Source organism: Octopus bimaculoides, chromosome 17 (genome assembly GCF_001194135.2).
Source record: "Octopus bimaculoides isolate UCB-OBI-ISO-001 chromosome 17, ASM119413v2, whole genome shotgun sequence".
NCBI classification, from domain to species: Eukaryota; Metazoa; Mollusca; class Cephalopoda; order Octopoda; family Octopodidae; genus Octopus; species Octopus bimaculoides.
The window spans coordinates 31864036-31880926 of record NC_068997.1 but is presented as its reverse complement, the minus strand read 5'-3'; the positions used below and the strand labels follow the sequence as shown (position 1 = coordinate 31880926).

The window sequence follows — 16891 nt, the reverse complement described above, 5'->3', positions numbered from 1 at the left end:
TTTTCATTGGAGTTGAGCCTATCATCAACTTCAGTTAAAACCACAACATCATTACTGCTGCATTCTATTTGTTGGCTAAAATTATGGTTGGTAGGACTAAGCATATTATTATCCTCATAATTTCTATTGTCATTGTTATTTTCACTTCTATTTATATAATTATTAGTAGTATCATTATTCTTCCTCCCACTTGGATTTGAAATGTTGCCACAATTATAATATGTCTATTCTACTGTAATTTTCTGCATTTTCGTGCAGCTGAAGATTGCTCTACATATTGCATTTAATGTAATGCTTGCGTTACTTAAATAAATGGAGTAGCATAAAACATGCGTACTGCAATCATCTTTAAAATCCGTGTTGCTTATTTTGATTTTTATATATATATATTTTTATATATATATATAGGCCTCCATGTTGAGTGTGAGGCTGTGTGGGAAGATGAATGGAGGCATAACATCGCCATCACTAGTGATCACTCCAAACACCATCATGTTGACTGAATGTTTGAATTTTATCAGTCTTGGTACATGTTTTGGGGACATGGCAAGCAAACGGTTTTTCTGTGTCTTCACCGTTTGATCCTAGCAGAAAATGTTCTTGTCTGAGAAAATCCAAAGCATGTTCAGACAGAGGGAATGCTTGAGTCTGTTCAAAAACTTCGTAGCATGGTCTTTCCTCTTGTCCGTGATGGCTTGGGATAAGAAAAATGGCCTTTCCCATCTTGTATGAAAAATACTGAATGCCTTTATGCACTACCTGCCTGATAAAAAACTAACTCAGACGTCCCTGGCAATGGACCTGGTTGACTTGGAGAGATCGTTGTCAATCATGGTCTGGATGTCACCAACAAATTCAGGAGTTCTTTTCTTAGAACGATCAGAGTGAGTTTTCCGAGCTGCTATACTTTTGTAATCACTATTAGACTCATCCAACTCTTTCCAAATCCTCTGCACTGTCCTCAGATCGACGTCCAAACACTCTGAAATGTTCATATTGGAGCTTCTGGTGTGAATGCCAAGCAGTACAGCATGTTGTTTCCAAATTTCTGGCAGAAATGGTGCAGCAGCAGCAGGAGCACCACCACCTCTTCCTCTTCTTCCCCTCCCCCCTCTTCTTCCCCTCCTCCCTCTTCTTCTTCTTCTTCTTCTTTAATGCTCTAGCATTCTACATAAAGTAAAACCTATGTATGGAGCAATTTGTTGAACCTTTACTTAAATTTCACCTGAAATTCGAATTAAGAAATTGTTCGTTATTTTGGATAAATTGTTAAGTATTTAATGGTAATCTTCATTTAATTATGCTGATTGATATAAGAAAGAAAATAATTGTTAATTATATTAGCTAATTTTCTTGTTGGTATTAAAAATAATTTTTGTGCATTCCTTCTCCTTGTGAACATCAACATCAACAGCATCATCACCATCATCTGTCTGAGCACTTTATTGTCCTTAGGTTGTCCCTACTCAATAAGGATGTCATGAGCTGCTATATCTATATTTGCTGAAGATCATTGCGTGGCTGGTTGTGGGAAGGATTAATGCTGTGATCCTTTTTAATTGAATATAAGATCAAGCAGACTGCATGAAGTATAACAAAAGCAAACTTGCAAATGTTCAACAATAGATTTTATTGATAGAAAATTTATGCATGTATCATACATAAATTATCACAGAATCATTAGTTATCAGAATAGTGAGTAGGAATAGCTTTACTGCGTTGGCTTAGCCATTAGCTATCAGGAAAAGTGAAAAGCAAAGATACAAATCTACCGCAAATAGTTAAACTTGGGTGAGAGCTGTGATCTGTCTTGCTTGAATGCTAGCAGTGGTCTCTGCCATGATTTAGGCGCCAGACTGCTTAACTAGGGAAAAGGGGCACAAATCTCCAGATCATTGGAGATGTTGTTCATGCCATAGCTTCAAGCTGATTGGTTGATTTTTAGGTTGTCTGTTTGAAGCAGTTGTAGCATACTCATGACCATAAACTGATAATTTTACAGTTGGGGTTCGAATCTGTACAAGGACATAGACTTTTTGAGTGTGGTTTTTTTTTTTTTTGCTTTCTTTTTGGTGGTGGTGTTGTTTTATTAGTCCATTTGCACGAGGTTACTTCACTAAAATGGTGGTTTAGATGGGATTCTGAACACACAGCATACAGCACAGTTTCTCCAATAGAGACTCCAACAATTCCACTAACCCATCCCTCTGAGTTGGTCCTGTGATTATCAAATGGTTTTACTTACCATCTCAAAAATTTCTTATCTCTGACTACATACTATCTCTCTCTTATTACATGCTAGTTTTACTGTATCTCTTTATTACTCTTATTACTCCTCAAGTGTCTCCCTATCCTTTTTCACACACATTCTTACCTCAGTCACTCTCTTGCTGTCCTTATACTCTTTCTTCTTCTACATCTCACCCTCATTCATCTTTGGCAATCACCTTTTCTTCAATCTACTTTATTAATCATGTTGTCCTTACTGACTGGAGATAATATAGAGTAGTAAGGATGTCCTTCTGTCTTGCAGGATACAAGGCGATTTCAATAATCTTCCTTAGTCTCTCTCTCCTCCCAGTCTACCTATTCAATACCACAAAAAAAAAACAACTCTGATTAACAAAAGATACAGCCCAAAATGTTAGATTTTTCTTTTTTTTATGTCGTAATGGCACACCTTTTTCATTGCATCTCTTAATGATTTTAAAATTAAAAAGTTTAAATAATTTAAACAATGCAAAATTTAGACAAAATAAAGTCACTGATTCGGTTAATGCTTATGTTTAATGTTGATTTCAAATTTTGGCACAAGACCAGCAATTTTTTTTTGGGGGGGGGAGGGATAGGTCAATTAGATTGACCCCAGTGCTCAATTGATATGGATTTTATCAACCCTGAATGGATGAAAGGCAAAGTTGACCTTAGCAGAATTTGAACTCAGAATTGTTTAAAATTAAGGCCAATAAACTCTAATTAATTTTTTAAATAGGTTATTGAAATATGTGAAACAGTCATACCATACTTTGAATCTTTGTGGAGATGCTGTAACAAAATTGAGAAATGCACAAAACCAGAAGAGATTCTATTATATTTTGAATCATTGATGAAAGCTTTGTTCTTCATGTGGTCGCACTCAACGTAAGTCATTTTAGTGTTCCATTGATAATTCTGATGAGTGAAACTCAGCTGAGTTGTGGGATGAGGATTCCAAATTATATCACATCAAATCATATCACATCAACTCACACTGTATGTATTGCATCAACAAACCACTTGTTAATCGTTTTTATTGTTTAAACCCCAAGTCACTTTTGTTCCAGTAGTGTTATGATCAAATTTGTTCTAGCTGTGACTATTCCGTATTTTAGTAAATCCAGGACTACCTTGTCCGATGTGGTACTTTCTCTTTTTTGAGACAGTAGAGTGTGCTTTGAAAGAGAATTTGAGCAATCCCTAAGGAAGTATCATTACTCATCAAATTAAGTGAACCAAAACTACAGACTCAGGCAAAATGCATGATTAAAAAATATTAATGTAAAAATCTTAGGCTATCAGTAGTTTTGTAATTACAAAATTAAGTTGATTGAAACAGAAGAACCTGATTTCATAATTTTTTGTGGTACGTTATGGAGTGTTGAGAGCAGGATTATTAGTTTTCTGCTATCAAAAGTAATGTTAACTTGGGATCACATATTTTGACTGAGAAGATAGAAGTAGTACAAAGTTTGTTTGATGTGCTGTTTATAGGGCAATTTGAAATGGTAATACTTTAGCTATGTAAATAGTTGATTGCTGATAGGAATACATAAATATCCTTAACCAAGAAATGTACCATATTTGAAGGTATGGAACATAGACATTAAATGATGATGAGAAGTAAAAGACACTTGCCTAAGATGCCACACGATAGGACTGAACCCAGAATCATGTGGTTGTGAAGCAAACTTCTTACCGCACTGCCACACCTGTACGCTTTTGTCTTTCTGTTTGTTTCTTAAGTATTTATTCTTATGCTTACTTTTAGTACATACAAAGTTATCAAAAGTTCCAAGATTAGTTATGTCTAATAAAAAATAACTTATTTACCTTTGTTTTAGCATCATCATCTTTGAAACAGTCACCTTGTGTAGCAATACACTAGTGCCAGTGTTTCTGCTACTTTTGGAATCTGTTCTGGAAGTTGTTTTCCATAAGCAAGTCGAGGACCTTCTGTGAGTCACTCTTGATCTCAACAACAATGTCAAAACAGCAGCCCTTGAGTTGCATTTTCCTCTTGGGGAAGAGATGGAAGTCTGCAGGTGCTAAATCTGGTGAACAGGGTGGGTGCACAAGTGACACCATGTTGTTTTTGGTGAGAAACTCACGAGTGAGGAGAGCTTGGTGATGGTGCATTGTCATGGTGATGCTCATGGCAGGTCTTCCAGATCGCTCATTGTCTTCCAATGATGTTCTTCTACTTTTGAAGCACTCATGGCAATCAAAACATTGTGTATGACCAATTGCCTCATTGCTGTAAGCTTGCTGAAGCATGCTCAATGTCTCTGTAGCAGACTTCCTAAGTTCAACACAAAATTTCATGTTGGCTTTTTGTTCCATCATCCTGTCCATGACAAAAATTGTGGACATGTGATCATGAAAACAGAAATTTCACAACTTGCAAAGTAAACACAGCAATGTCACTCAGCACACTGCCTCATGAAGGTCTCTGCTTACTCTCAATGTGCATGCAACCATGTGCTGCCATCTGTAGGTGTGCTACAGAACTAGTCCAGGAAGTTTTTGATACCGCCTCATATTCTTTAAAGAGAATCTAAATTATTAATACAAAATAGTTAAAATGTACAAAATAGAGAATCAACAGTTGATATTTGCTATTCAAATATTTCATAAAAAGAAACAGCTATGAAAGTCAACAATTTATAAAAGGTTACTAATTCCCTTCTACTCTAGGCACAAAGCCTGAAATTTTGGGGGAGGGGGCCAGTCAATTAGATCGATTCCAGTATACAACTGGTACTTAATTTATCAACCCCAAAAGGATGAAAGGCGAAGTCGACCTTGGCAGTATTTGAACTTAGAATGTAAAGACAGACGAAATACTGCTCAGCATTTTGCCCAACATGCTAATGTTTCGGCCAGCTTGCCGCCTTATAAGGTTACTAATTCTGTAGCAATAATAATAGTTTTCTTCGCATTTCTCAACAGTGAGTTGGTACATTCAGTTAGTCTTAATATTTCAGAGGTGATGTAAGGCACTGCTTGTGGACTCATAACAGACAAACTATAGACAGGAACCTTCACTGCGGGCTAGCTAGCAAGCTGGTCCACGGAGAAGGGACTCCTGGTTAGGCAGGAAAGAAGTCTGGGAATTAAAATGGCTGATTGTACTCACCTCCACAGCGTAGCTGATTGAAGCAAAATAAACAATACAACAATACACTCTTGTTCCTGAATATTTTTATGTATAGCTTAACAAAGCTGCAGAGACCCTTTTTTTTTAGTTTGGCCTGAAAGAATATCATCACTGTTTAACATCCACTTTTCCATGTCTGCATGGGTCAGATGGAATTTGCTGAAGCAGATTTTCTAATGCTGGATGCCCTTCCTGTCACCAACCCTTACCTTTTCTCGAGGTAAGGTTATATCTAGACATGTTTTTCGCAGAAGATTGAAATGGAACAACATTGCTTGTATGACAGCAATGCTCATTTACGATCATGATGTCAAGACAAGGGTACACATAATTACACATGCACATACATACGTACATACGTACATATGTACATACACACACACACACACACACCACACACACATACATACATACATACATACATACATATGTACACACACACACACTCAGCAGGCTTTCAGTTTCTGACTATCAAATTCACTCACATGGCTTCGGTTGGTTCGGAGCTATGGTAGAAGATATTTACCCAAGGTACTGCACAGTGAGACTAAACCCAGGACAACATTGTTTAGGGAGCAGACTTCTTAATCTCACAACATTGCCTATGCCTATAATATATATCATTTCTTCTATAATCATGCAGCTTTTGTCTTCCTGACTGAATTTAAAGACTTAAGCAAAATGATTTCAACTAGTAATAAGTTTTACAGATAACCTGCTGTCAACTTAATGTTGTGCCAGTGGACAGACAATTGCATACTGCACATTTACATCTTGGACAACTGCATATCAGACAATTGCAACCCTGGACATTTGCATCCCTAGACGAATGAGTCCCTGGATAAATGCGTACTTCTGGTAATTTTTTATCATAAAAAAATGTTTTACATTCTTTTATTTGTTTCAGCCATGTGACTGTGGCCATGCTGGAGCACCACCTTTAGTCAAACAAATCGGTCCCAGGACTTATTCTTTGTAAGCCTAGTACTTATTCTATTGATCTCTTTTGCAAACTGCTAAGTTACAGGGACATAAACACACTAACATCGGTTGTCAAGTGATGGTGGGGGGACAAACACACACAGACACACACACAAGTATAAATATGACAGGCTTCTTTCAGTTTCCGTCTACCAAATCCACTCACAAGGCTTTGGTCGGCCCAAGGTTATAGTAGAAGACACTTGCCCAAGGTGCCATGCAGTGGGATTGAACCCGGAACCATGTGGATGGGAAGCAAGCTATTTACCACTCAGCTATGCCTGTTTACTTTTTTTAATACACTTATTTTTTGAGGAGTATACTTTCCAACAATTGCTCGTTATAGCTCATTAATCAAATAGGTAGTTACCATAATTGTACACCAACACAAAAGGTATATTCATTTTTAAAGCAAAAGAAATTTAAGCTATCCATTTTAGTTAACTCGAGCAGTACAAACTGTGAACGTCTAATACATCCTGGATTTAATAAAATCTAACACTGGTGGAAAGATATTTCTTGATGAGAAAAATTACAGCTACCACTATCATAAGAAAAATGCCAATGAAACAAAAACATATAGAGATGTGTAGAGCAATGTTGCAAAGCAAGAATACATACAGTGAATGACTCAGTCACGGCACAATGTAATGAACATAACTATGGATCCTCAGCTGCTAAAGTTAGAGCACAAGAAGTTATGTCACGCTTAAAAACTACTTCAATTTCAGTATGCGAACCAGCAAGAAATCTTATTGGAGCTACAATCGCTAATAAAGATCAGTTTTCAATTAACCACATGCCATCTTTACCATCAATGGGAATAAATGTATGTTGATAGAGACAAAAATCACAAGATGCAACACCAATTCCATGGCGAAGGAATACTTTTGAGATACCAGAATCTTACTGTTTCCTTGCAAGTGGAGAGGAGTTCCTTGCATTTGACTCTGGCATTGATGACGAGGATAGAATACTAATATTTGTGATGGAAGATGGCTTAGAAGATTTGATAAATTTTCCTAACTGGGCAGCAGATGGTACCTTTAAAGTCAGTCCATCAATATATTTTCAGCTATATTGCATTCATATCCAATAAAGTACAATTAGTATACCCAGAGCTTTTGCCCTTCTTCCAGATAAGAAAAAGGACACATATGTTCACCTATTCACATATTTGTTGCAACTTAATCCAAATTCTTTGTTGACAATCTTTGAAATAGGAGCTCAGAAAGGTTTTGTAGAAAAGTTTCCAGAAGTAACAATAAGTTCATGTCTCTTCCATTTATCTAAGTCTATTTTTAAGAAAATCTATGACATAGGATTAAAACAGTATAGAGAGGAGGTATAAAATTTGAAAATTAGGTGTTTTTCTGTATTATCATTTCTCTCTTTAATTGATGTTGTCAACGATTTTATTGACTTGTCCGATGACTGTGATTTGCCTCCAGAATTTACTGTCTATTTTGAAATGACATACATTGGCCAAGCAAGTGGCCGGAGAGGGACAAGGATGGAACCAATTTTTTCTATTGAGTCTTGGAATGTTTGAGAAAGGGTTATAAATAAATCAGATGCCTAGATCTAGATCATCTTAGAGGGATTGCACAATGCTTTGCAATATTCTTTATTGTGTCAACACCCCTCTATTTGGAAATTGATTGAGACACTGAAAAAGGAGGAGGCTATTGCCTTAAAGAAAAAAAAAGGGACTTTCAAAGAGGAATTCTAGTACGGCAAAAAAATAAAACTGCAACTAAGTGAATCATGGTGTTTTTAGATAAGTATACTCTTGAAAACAAGATAAATTTCTTGAAAAGAATAGCTCACAACATTCACACCTTTTGATTTATTTGTGAAACTACAATAATTTTAAAATCTTGAAATATTTTTTAATATTGTTAATCTGTTTTCATTTTTTAAACTAAAATAAACTTATAAATTTTAAACTCTTTTATCTCTTTTATTCCTTTTATAGATATTTATTATTACTTACTCTCTTGTTTAGAGTTATTAAATGTGTTTATTTACAATTAGCTTTGATAATCAACTATTCCAAATAAACAAAAAATACACCTGAAAAAAGATAAGTAAAATTTCAAAATAATGCAAGGACACAACTGTCCAGAGATGCAATTGTCTGGGGATGCAATTGTCTGGGGATGCAATTGTCTGGGATGCAAATGTCCAGTACACAACTGTCCTAGAACCATGTTGTGCCATTGTTTCTACAAAATATATCTAGAACAACATTTTCTCTTGCTGTTTCATCTTGATATTGATTTGTGTTTAATGTGAACTGAATTCCATTTGAGAAAGTTTTATTATTAGTTAGCCACAGATTACCTATGACCAAGCTGGCCGATTACATTGTGTAACAAAATTTCTATTTTTTTTTGTCTTTGGTCAGTGTTATTTCCTATTTGCTTCTAGATAGAAATCAAAGGAAATGACTACTATTCCCTTCAAACTTTGCTTTTGTCAGTCACCTGGACATGAATGTTTTGAAACTGACCTATCTTCCATTATATTTCAGACAGAATCAGCACTGAATTGCTGAAGCAGAAATATCATTATAGTAAATATTCTGCTCAATACCACAGATTTGCTTGTCAGTTGCTTGACGTTAACCACTTGAGCATGTACCTTAGTGGCTGACAATATGTGCATCTCTGATTATGAGCAGGAGTAATGGGGGAGCATCATAGCCATGTGTATATGTGTGTGTATGTTGAGAGTAATTTTATATATATAAACGAAATGTGTGTGTATGTGTGTGTGTGTTGAGAGTGGTTTTATATATATAAACGAAATGTGTGTGTGTGTGTGTGTGTGTGTGTGTGTCTCTGTCATCAGTGTCATAAAAGCAGTGTCCTTCATTTCCAGTTTTTCTGTGAAACATATTCTGTCATGGGGAAATATTAATTTGTCTGGAAACAGATGAGGGCTGGTGAAAGGAAGCAGCATCCAACCCTGAAAAATGTATTTCACTGGAATTCCTTCTGATCCATGCAAACAGGGAAAAGTGGACATTGAACGATAATGCTGATGGCATCTATAAGATCTTGCATACATATTATAGTTATTTGCAAAACAAGAATTAACTGGATATCCGATGGAAATAAGAAAAGATTTTAACATTGTTCAAACTTAAGTAAAAGCCCCAGCTGTCTTAAGCTAATGATTAAATCATTTTCTTCAATCTTCACTAAAATTGTTCAATACCAACTATAAGAGATTTTCATTTGCTTTTCTTCTAATCAATCTTATCGAAATAACTTTCCATCTTCTTTTATTTACCAGAGATGTTAGCAAAGCAAACTTATTCCTTTTGGTTTGATCAATTCTTAAAAGCTGTTTGATTATTTATAAACTTAACTGATTCCATTTAATCTGTTATGATTTTAAAGGTATTGCCATCAGAAAAGTAAATTCAGCCTAACCATTCAACTACTTTGTAATTTCCTTATAAACAAAGCAGAAAGCATGATTAATGATAACATTCTTGAAGACCCAGATACTGTAAGTGAATTAAACTTTTCTTCCATCTGTTTCTATAGGAAAAGTTTGTAACATTTACCCATGAAAAGCCTGCTTTCTTGTTTTTTGTTATAACTGCAACATCTATTATGTTTGTTGGGAAACAAAAGTTTTTTTTTTTTTTTACCATATATGGAATTTTGCAATATTATTTTATTTACTTAGCTTTACATGTTTACACTCATCGCTTTCAAAGTATTCTCCATTAGAAACAATGCATTCATCCAGATGCTTTTTCCAGTAGTCCTGGAACTCATGTGGAGTGATACCTTTTAACGTCTTGGTCGTTTTTTTTTTCTTCCTCTTCCACATCTGAAAAACGTTTTTCTTTAGGAACTTTTTTTCATTTTGGGGAACAAACAGAAGTTGCAGAGAGGAAGATTGGGTAAATAGGGAAGGTGGGTAAATGGGGTCATGCCATTTTTGGTCGAAAATTGCACACACTCAAGGCAGTGTGTGCAGGCACATTGGCGTCATGAAACCACCACTCTCTTCTTTGCCACAGATCATGGTGTTTTCTTCTCATTGCGTCTTGTAAACGTTTCAGAACTGCCAAGTAAAATGTCTGGTTAACAGTTTGACCAGGAGGAACAAATTCTGTATGGACAATTCCTTTCACATTGATGAAACAAACCAGCATCGTCTTGACGTTGACTTCTCTTGACATGCTTTTTGGGGGCATTGTGACATTGAATGCTTCCATTGACTTGATTCCTGCTTCATTTCTGGGTTGTAGCCATAGCAGCAACTTTCATCATCAGTGATGACCTTCGGAAAAAAGTCTGGATCAACTTCCAACTGTTCTTTCAGTTTATGACATGCATTCAGTCATGGCTGCTTTTTATCTTCCACAAGCAAGTGAGACACAAATTTTGCTGCAACTCTTTTCATTCACAATTTCTCACTCAATATTCGTTGGCAGAAGCTCCAGGACATACCAGTCATATCAACAAGTGTGTTAATTGTTCAGCGATGGTCCTCCAAAATCAGTTCACAAATTTTCATGATAGTTGCCCTGAACAAGGTTGGTCTTCAAGCAACAAGAGGCCATTCCTAAAGCATGAAAACCACCTGTAAACTTGTTTTGCTAATGGTAGGTTCCATGTTAGCTGTTTGAAGCATGACAACTGTCTTGGCTGTTGCTTTTTCTCAGCAGAAAACAGAATTTCATGGAAGCAGACTGTTCCTTCATTTCAGCCATCACAAAAATCAAGGAACAGGGGAGAAGTGCTGCAAAACAAAGACGCACAACATGACAGTATGACTAGTCAATGCTGCTGGTTGGCAGACTGATGCCTGAGGGTCATATGAAGTGGCTTCTAGTGGTGGAAGCCTGAACTACAATAGGCTTGTCCTACAGAGAATGTTTCTGGTTACTTTTGGGTATCCCCCCCCCCCCCCGTATGGAGGTTATGTATCATGTATAGCTAAAATTATACTAACAATTAGTGGAGAAGAAATATTTGAAATCTAATCCACTCATCATCATCATGACCATCATTTAACATCCACTTTTCATGCTGGCATGGGTTGGACAGTTTGACCAAAGCTGGCAAGTGGGAGAGCTGCAACAAGTTCCAGTCTGATTTGGCTTGGTTTCTATAACTGGAGGTCCATTTTAATGCTAACCAGTTTACAGAGTTTACTGGGTGCTTTTTATGTGGCACCAAAACAGGTGCTTTTTACATGGTGCTGGCACTGGCATGGGTGATTTTTATGTGGCACTGGCACAGGGCTCTTACAAGCTGATCCTCTTTAGTAGGGAGAGCAGCATTAACACTTCTTCTGGGGAGTACATGTCTTCTTGAGGACTGCAAGGCACCAGATATCTCAGTCCTTTGTCATCTCTTCCATAAGGTTCAGTGTCCTGAGGTCGTTCTTCAGTATATTATCCCATCTCTTCATGAATCTCCTTCTACCACAAGTTCCATCTCTCAAAGTACTTTGGAAAATATTGAAAATCTAAGAATTGTGATGTTTTATTGATTGTCTTGAGGAGATTCAGATATAATGAGAATCAAAATTAAAGGATAAAGATGTTTTCTTATGAATCTCACAAATAAAATGTATCTTACTGTTACTGTCTTAAATCAAACATTGAATATCCAATGAGGGAGCCTCCATATAGTTGCTTGACCAGCTAAAAATAGTAACCAAATAAATATCTCTCAAATCACACCCTATCAACTTGAAACGGGAGAGACACTCTTGGATAATGTAGTCCTAGATGCATATGTCCCAGAAAAGGATGTGATCAACATGGTTAAAATGCCACTGATTATAGATTTACTGAGTCAGAGCTCCCTACCTACCACGTTGCCCACAGACAGGTACCATCAACCACCAGACTTCAAAATTTCCTCACTGCCATTGCTTTTAGTAGGTTGCTCTTCAATAAACCAGAATCTTCATTCAGTTGGTTGATAAATGTTCTGGCAGAACAACTCTTAATTTGCTTTCCATGTATTAGTTTCCGCATTAATATTTGACTCACAACTTCATCCTTGCTCTGAAAGAAGTGTTCACAGAAGCTCAGCTTACTTTCCTTTATGAAGTCAGAGCTATCATGGTCTAAACAGCAATCTAATGTTTCAATTTTGTCATTTAGTCACAAGAAAATCTGAAATGGGCTCAAAAAATATGTACAACATTCCGAGGAACCTACCTTGATTTTAAAGCTAAAGCAGAAGATGTGAACTACCAAAATGTCAAGTTGCTGAAGGAAAGAATGTGAGTATTTTGTTTCTATTATTTTTATATTTATTATTTGGTCAAGAAGGGAAAGGTGGTACCTATCATTGTATTTTTTCAAGTTCCTCTGAATTGGATAAGAAGAAGAGGAGTAGTTATCCTCCAATCAGAGAACTGACCCAAATGTTTGCAAATTTTAGCTGAGGAATCTTGTACAGCAAGATCTTAAAGCTCTGCTTACCAATTCCATTAATAGTGAAGGAATTGAAAGCCACCAAGGCAAGAGTAGAAAGTGCTTCATAGCAGGAATGATTACAGAATCGTGTGATTTTGAAGTGAATCTCTTAATCAAATTCTTGTTAAAATACACTGCGTTTGCTTTAATTAATTATGGTAATAATGAAGAATTTAGTAAAATAACTTTATCATTATTAAACTGGAGTTTGGGACATAAATTATGAAATTTCCACGGAAGGTTTTAATTTAGTTCATATTAAAATATGATCCTATTTATAGCATAAGTCCATGGACGGTATTGGGTGGTTTGGTATCAAAAGGATTAATCATACACTTATACATATTGCACATGCAGATTTATAATTATATATAAACAACTTGTCCATCTTTCTTTGCCGTATGTGGTACTAGCAAATGTACTTTAATCTTAAATGCTTGTGTGTGTGTATACTCACATACATACACACATGCATACAATATATGCACAAACACATTTACACAAACATAAACATGAACATGCATATATATGTTAGTGTCTTAATCTGCTTTCCTAGTAACATATTAAACATACAACTGTGTGTGTGTGTGAGAGAGAGAGAGAGTTCATGTATGGTAGGGCAACATTCATATTATATTTGAATTCAAAGCAAATTTAAGAACCAAATGTAATTTTTTTTCTGTACACTGTGTTTCTTGTGTCATAAACATAAATATAATATATAATGAGGAGAGAACTAAGCTTATAATATTTTATAGTTAAAAACAAAAAAAAGTGTGAAGTTAAGATGTAAAACATTTACTGAAATGCAAGCTATTCCCTCTCATAGCATGTATGCAAATTTCAATTCATTGCTTATTCTGATGAGGTCTAATAAGATGAAAACATGTTTATGCCCCATATAACCATATGACAGTTTTCTCTCGTGGTAAATATCACAGTATTTCTGTGTTCTAATGTTTTACATCTACTTTTAAGTGGTAGATATTTTACCTTTTGGTATTAATACTTCCTTTGTCACTATGTTTGGAATTGTCAGTGTTAAAAACTTCCATTTCATTTTTAATCAGATTTTATTTCAGAATTGCCTGCTTAGCTTTCATAAGAGCTTACAGTTTTTCTGTTTGGTTTGTGTGAAACCTTAGTTACTTAAACTTGTTTTGGTAGGGTTACTACATGAGATATGCTAGCCTCCACTTAGCTTTTAGTATGAGTTCTTCCAAACTCTAATGAATGCATTTGATTATATATTTGTATGAACTCCAGTCTTTGTTTCTCTTTTTTCCCTTATTTGAAAGACGTGAAAGAAACATCTATAAAACGAGGTTTGAGAGAATAAATACCACTAGTTCTACAAAGGTTACCAAGCAACAAGAAATGTCAGATCTGTCTGAAGAAGACCTTTTACTAATAGATTCTTCCTGGCCTAATCATAATTCAGTTGCTTTTAAATATCTCAATGATTTTATGGACAGGTAAGAAACTTCAAACTGACTTATATTAATGTCTAAACTTAAACAGTTTCATAAAGTCATCATCATCATCATCATCATCATCATCATCATCATCATCATCATCATCATCATCATCGTCGTCGTCGTTTGTTTAACAGCCATTTTCCATGCTGGCATGGGTTGACAGAAGCTGACCAGCTGGAGAGCTGTCCAGCTTCCAATTGTCTGTTTTGGTATGGTTTCTATGGCTAGATCCCCTTCCTAGCACCAATCACATTACTAATTGTGCTTGGTGCCTCTTACGTGTTACTGGTACGAGTGCATTTTGTGGCACTAGCACGAGTGCATTTTATGTGCTATCAGCATCAGTACATTTTATGTGACACCAGCATGAGTGTATTTTATATGGCACTGGTACCAGTGCATATTATGTGGCATCAGCACAAGTGCATTTTACATGGCATTGGCACAAGTGCATCTCACATGGCACTGGTACAAGTGCATTTTACATGGTACCAGATTGAGTGCATTTGACATGGCACTGGGACCTGCAAGACAAAGACCTCTCAGGTGAGAGAGGGAGTAGGGCCATAGCCATAAAGGACTTGCCTGTACATATGGATGGCCATGATTTTACTTATCTTGATGTGTCTTCTCAAATACAGCAAATTGCCACAAGTCTTGGTTCTTTGTTACCTCCTCAGTGAAGCCCAGCATCTGAAGATCAAGCACGTAGTTTTATTTTCTGTTTTCTGATAATATTTGTCACAACATTTTCATTAATTAATGATTAAATTTATTACATGGCTGTGCAGTCAATAGTGTAGCAGGGAGTGGGGTGCATCTGCCTGCTGTGATGCTTTTATGGGGGGGCAGCATTTTGGGGTCTGCTGCATAATCCTGTATAGCATTAAGGTGGGAAAGTGGGGAGGTGCAAAATTCAAAGGCTGCCCAAGGGAGCAAACACCCTAGCTACACTGCTCTGCATGGTTAAAAAGTTTCCCTTTTGCTACTAATGGCCTTGGGCTGACCCATGAGGATATGTTTCTATTTTGCTAAAGCTCTCAATTCCTGTATAAATGTTTTTTTATTCACAATGTAGTATTTTTTCAGAATTATTCAAAGACCTTGAGATAAACCCATAGATCTATCATAATGTGATAATGTACCAGTAACAATAGTTCCATCATTAATGTAAGTTTTAACAGTAAAATGCAAATCCTTATTGATAACAGCCACAGATGCTTATTTTGATATCAATGTTAATAGAACTGAAAAATTTTATAGCATACTTGCATAGCAGGAAACTTGCACTGAAGAAGGGATCCACTTGGTACAGTGTACAAAGAAGTGAAGCACCTGTTTTGAGAAATAGATGGGCGTGGCTGTGTGGTAAGAAGCTTGCTTCCCAGCCGCATGATTCTGGGTTCAGTCCCACTGTGTAATACCTCGGTAAGCATCTTCTATAACTGCAGACTGACTAAAGCCCTATGAGTGGATTTGGTTGACAGAAACTGAAAGAAATGCATCATCATTATTTAATGTCTGTTGCCCACGCTGGCATGAGTTGGGTGGTTTAACTAGGCTGGTATGTTGGAAGACTGCACTAGACTTCAGTCTGATTTTGCATGGTTTTCTATGGCTGGATGCCCTTCCTAATGCCAACCACTCCGAGAGTGTAATGGGTGCTTTTACGTGTCACTGGCATGGGTGCTATTTGTATGACACCAGTATCTGCCATGAATGCGATTTTGCTTGGCTTGATGGGTTTTCTTCTCAAGTACAACATAATGCTAAAGGTCTTAGTCATTGCCTTTATGAGGCCCAATACTCGAAAGTAAACTCTGCTATTATGCCTCCGTGAGGCCCAACCTCGAAAGGAACTCAGCCACTTTGCCTCCCTGAGGTCCAACACTCAGAAGGTGTTCTTTACATGCTACCAGCACAGTGCATTTGACTTGACAGGTGCTCTCAAGCACAACACATCGACAAAGGTCTCGGTCACTAGTCATTGCCTCTGTGAAGCTCAAAGTTCAGAAATCATGTTTCACCACCTTGTCCCACGTCTTCCTGGGTCTACCTCTACCACAGGCTCCCTCCATAGTTAGAGATCGACACTTCTTTACACAGCTGTCCTCGTCCATACGCATCACATGACCATATCAGTGCAGTCATCTCTCTAACACACCACATCTGATGCCTCTTATGCCTAACTTTTCTCTCTTAAGATGCTTACACTCTGTTGAACACTGACATTACACATCCAGCAAAGCATACTGGTTTCATTTCTTTCAAGCCTATGAATATCCTTGGCTGTTACAGCCCATGTTTCACTGCCATGCAGTATAGCTGTTTGCACACAGACATCAAGCAATCTGCCTTTCACAATGGGAGAGAGGCCCTTTGTTGCCAGCAGTGGTAGGAGCTCTCCTAATCTTATTCTCACAGCTACTCTCTCAGAGCATCCACCTCCGCTACTAACTTAGTCGCCTAGATAATGGAAGCTATTTACTATCTCTAGCTTGTCCCACTCGCAGTTGCTGGAGTTCATATATATATATATATATATATATA

At 36.7% G+C, this 16891-nt stretch overlaps 1 protein-coding gene across 1 annotated transcript in view; it reads left to right on the top strand.

The window, feature by feature from the left end:
• Positions 1–16891, top strand: part of LOC128249716 (uncharacterized) — a 113915-nt gene that overhangs the window by 44245 nt on the left and 52779 nt on the right. The window contains exons 7-10 of the mRNA XM_052974148.1: positions 2993–3141; positions 9808–9919; positions 12546–12667; positions 14162–14338. Of these exons, the coding sequence (XP_052830108.1) occupies positions 2993–3141; positions 9808–9919; positions 12546–12667; positions 14162–14338 (560 nt within the window). The remainder of the gene's footprint in view (positions 1–2992; positions 3142–9807; positions 9920–12545; positions 12668–14161; positions 14339–16891) is intronic.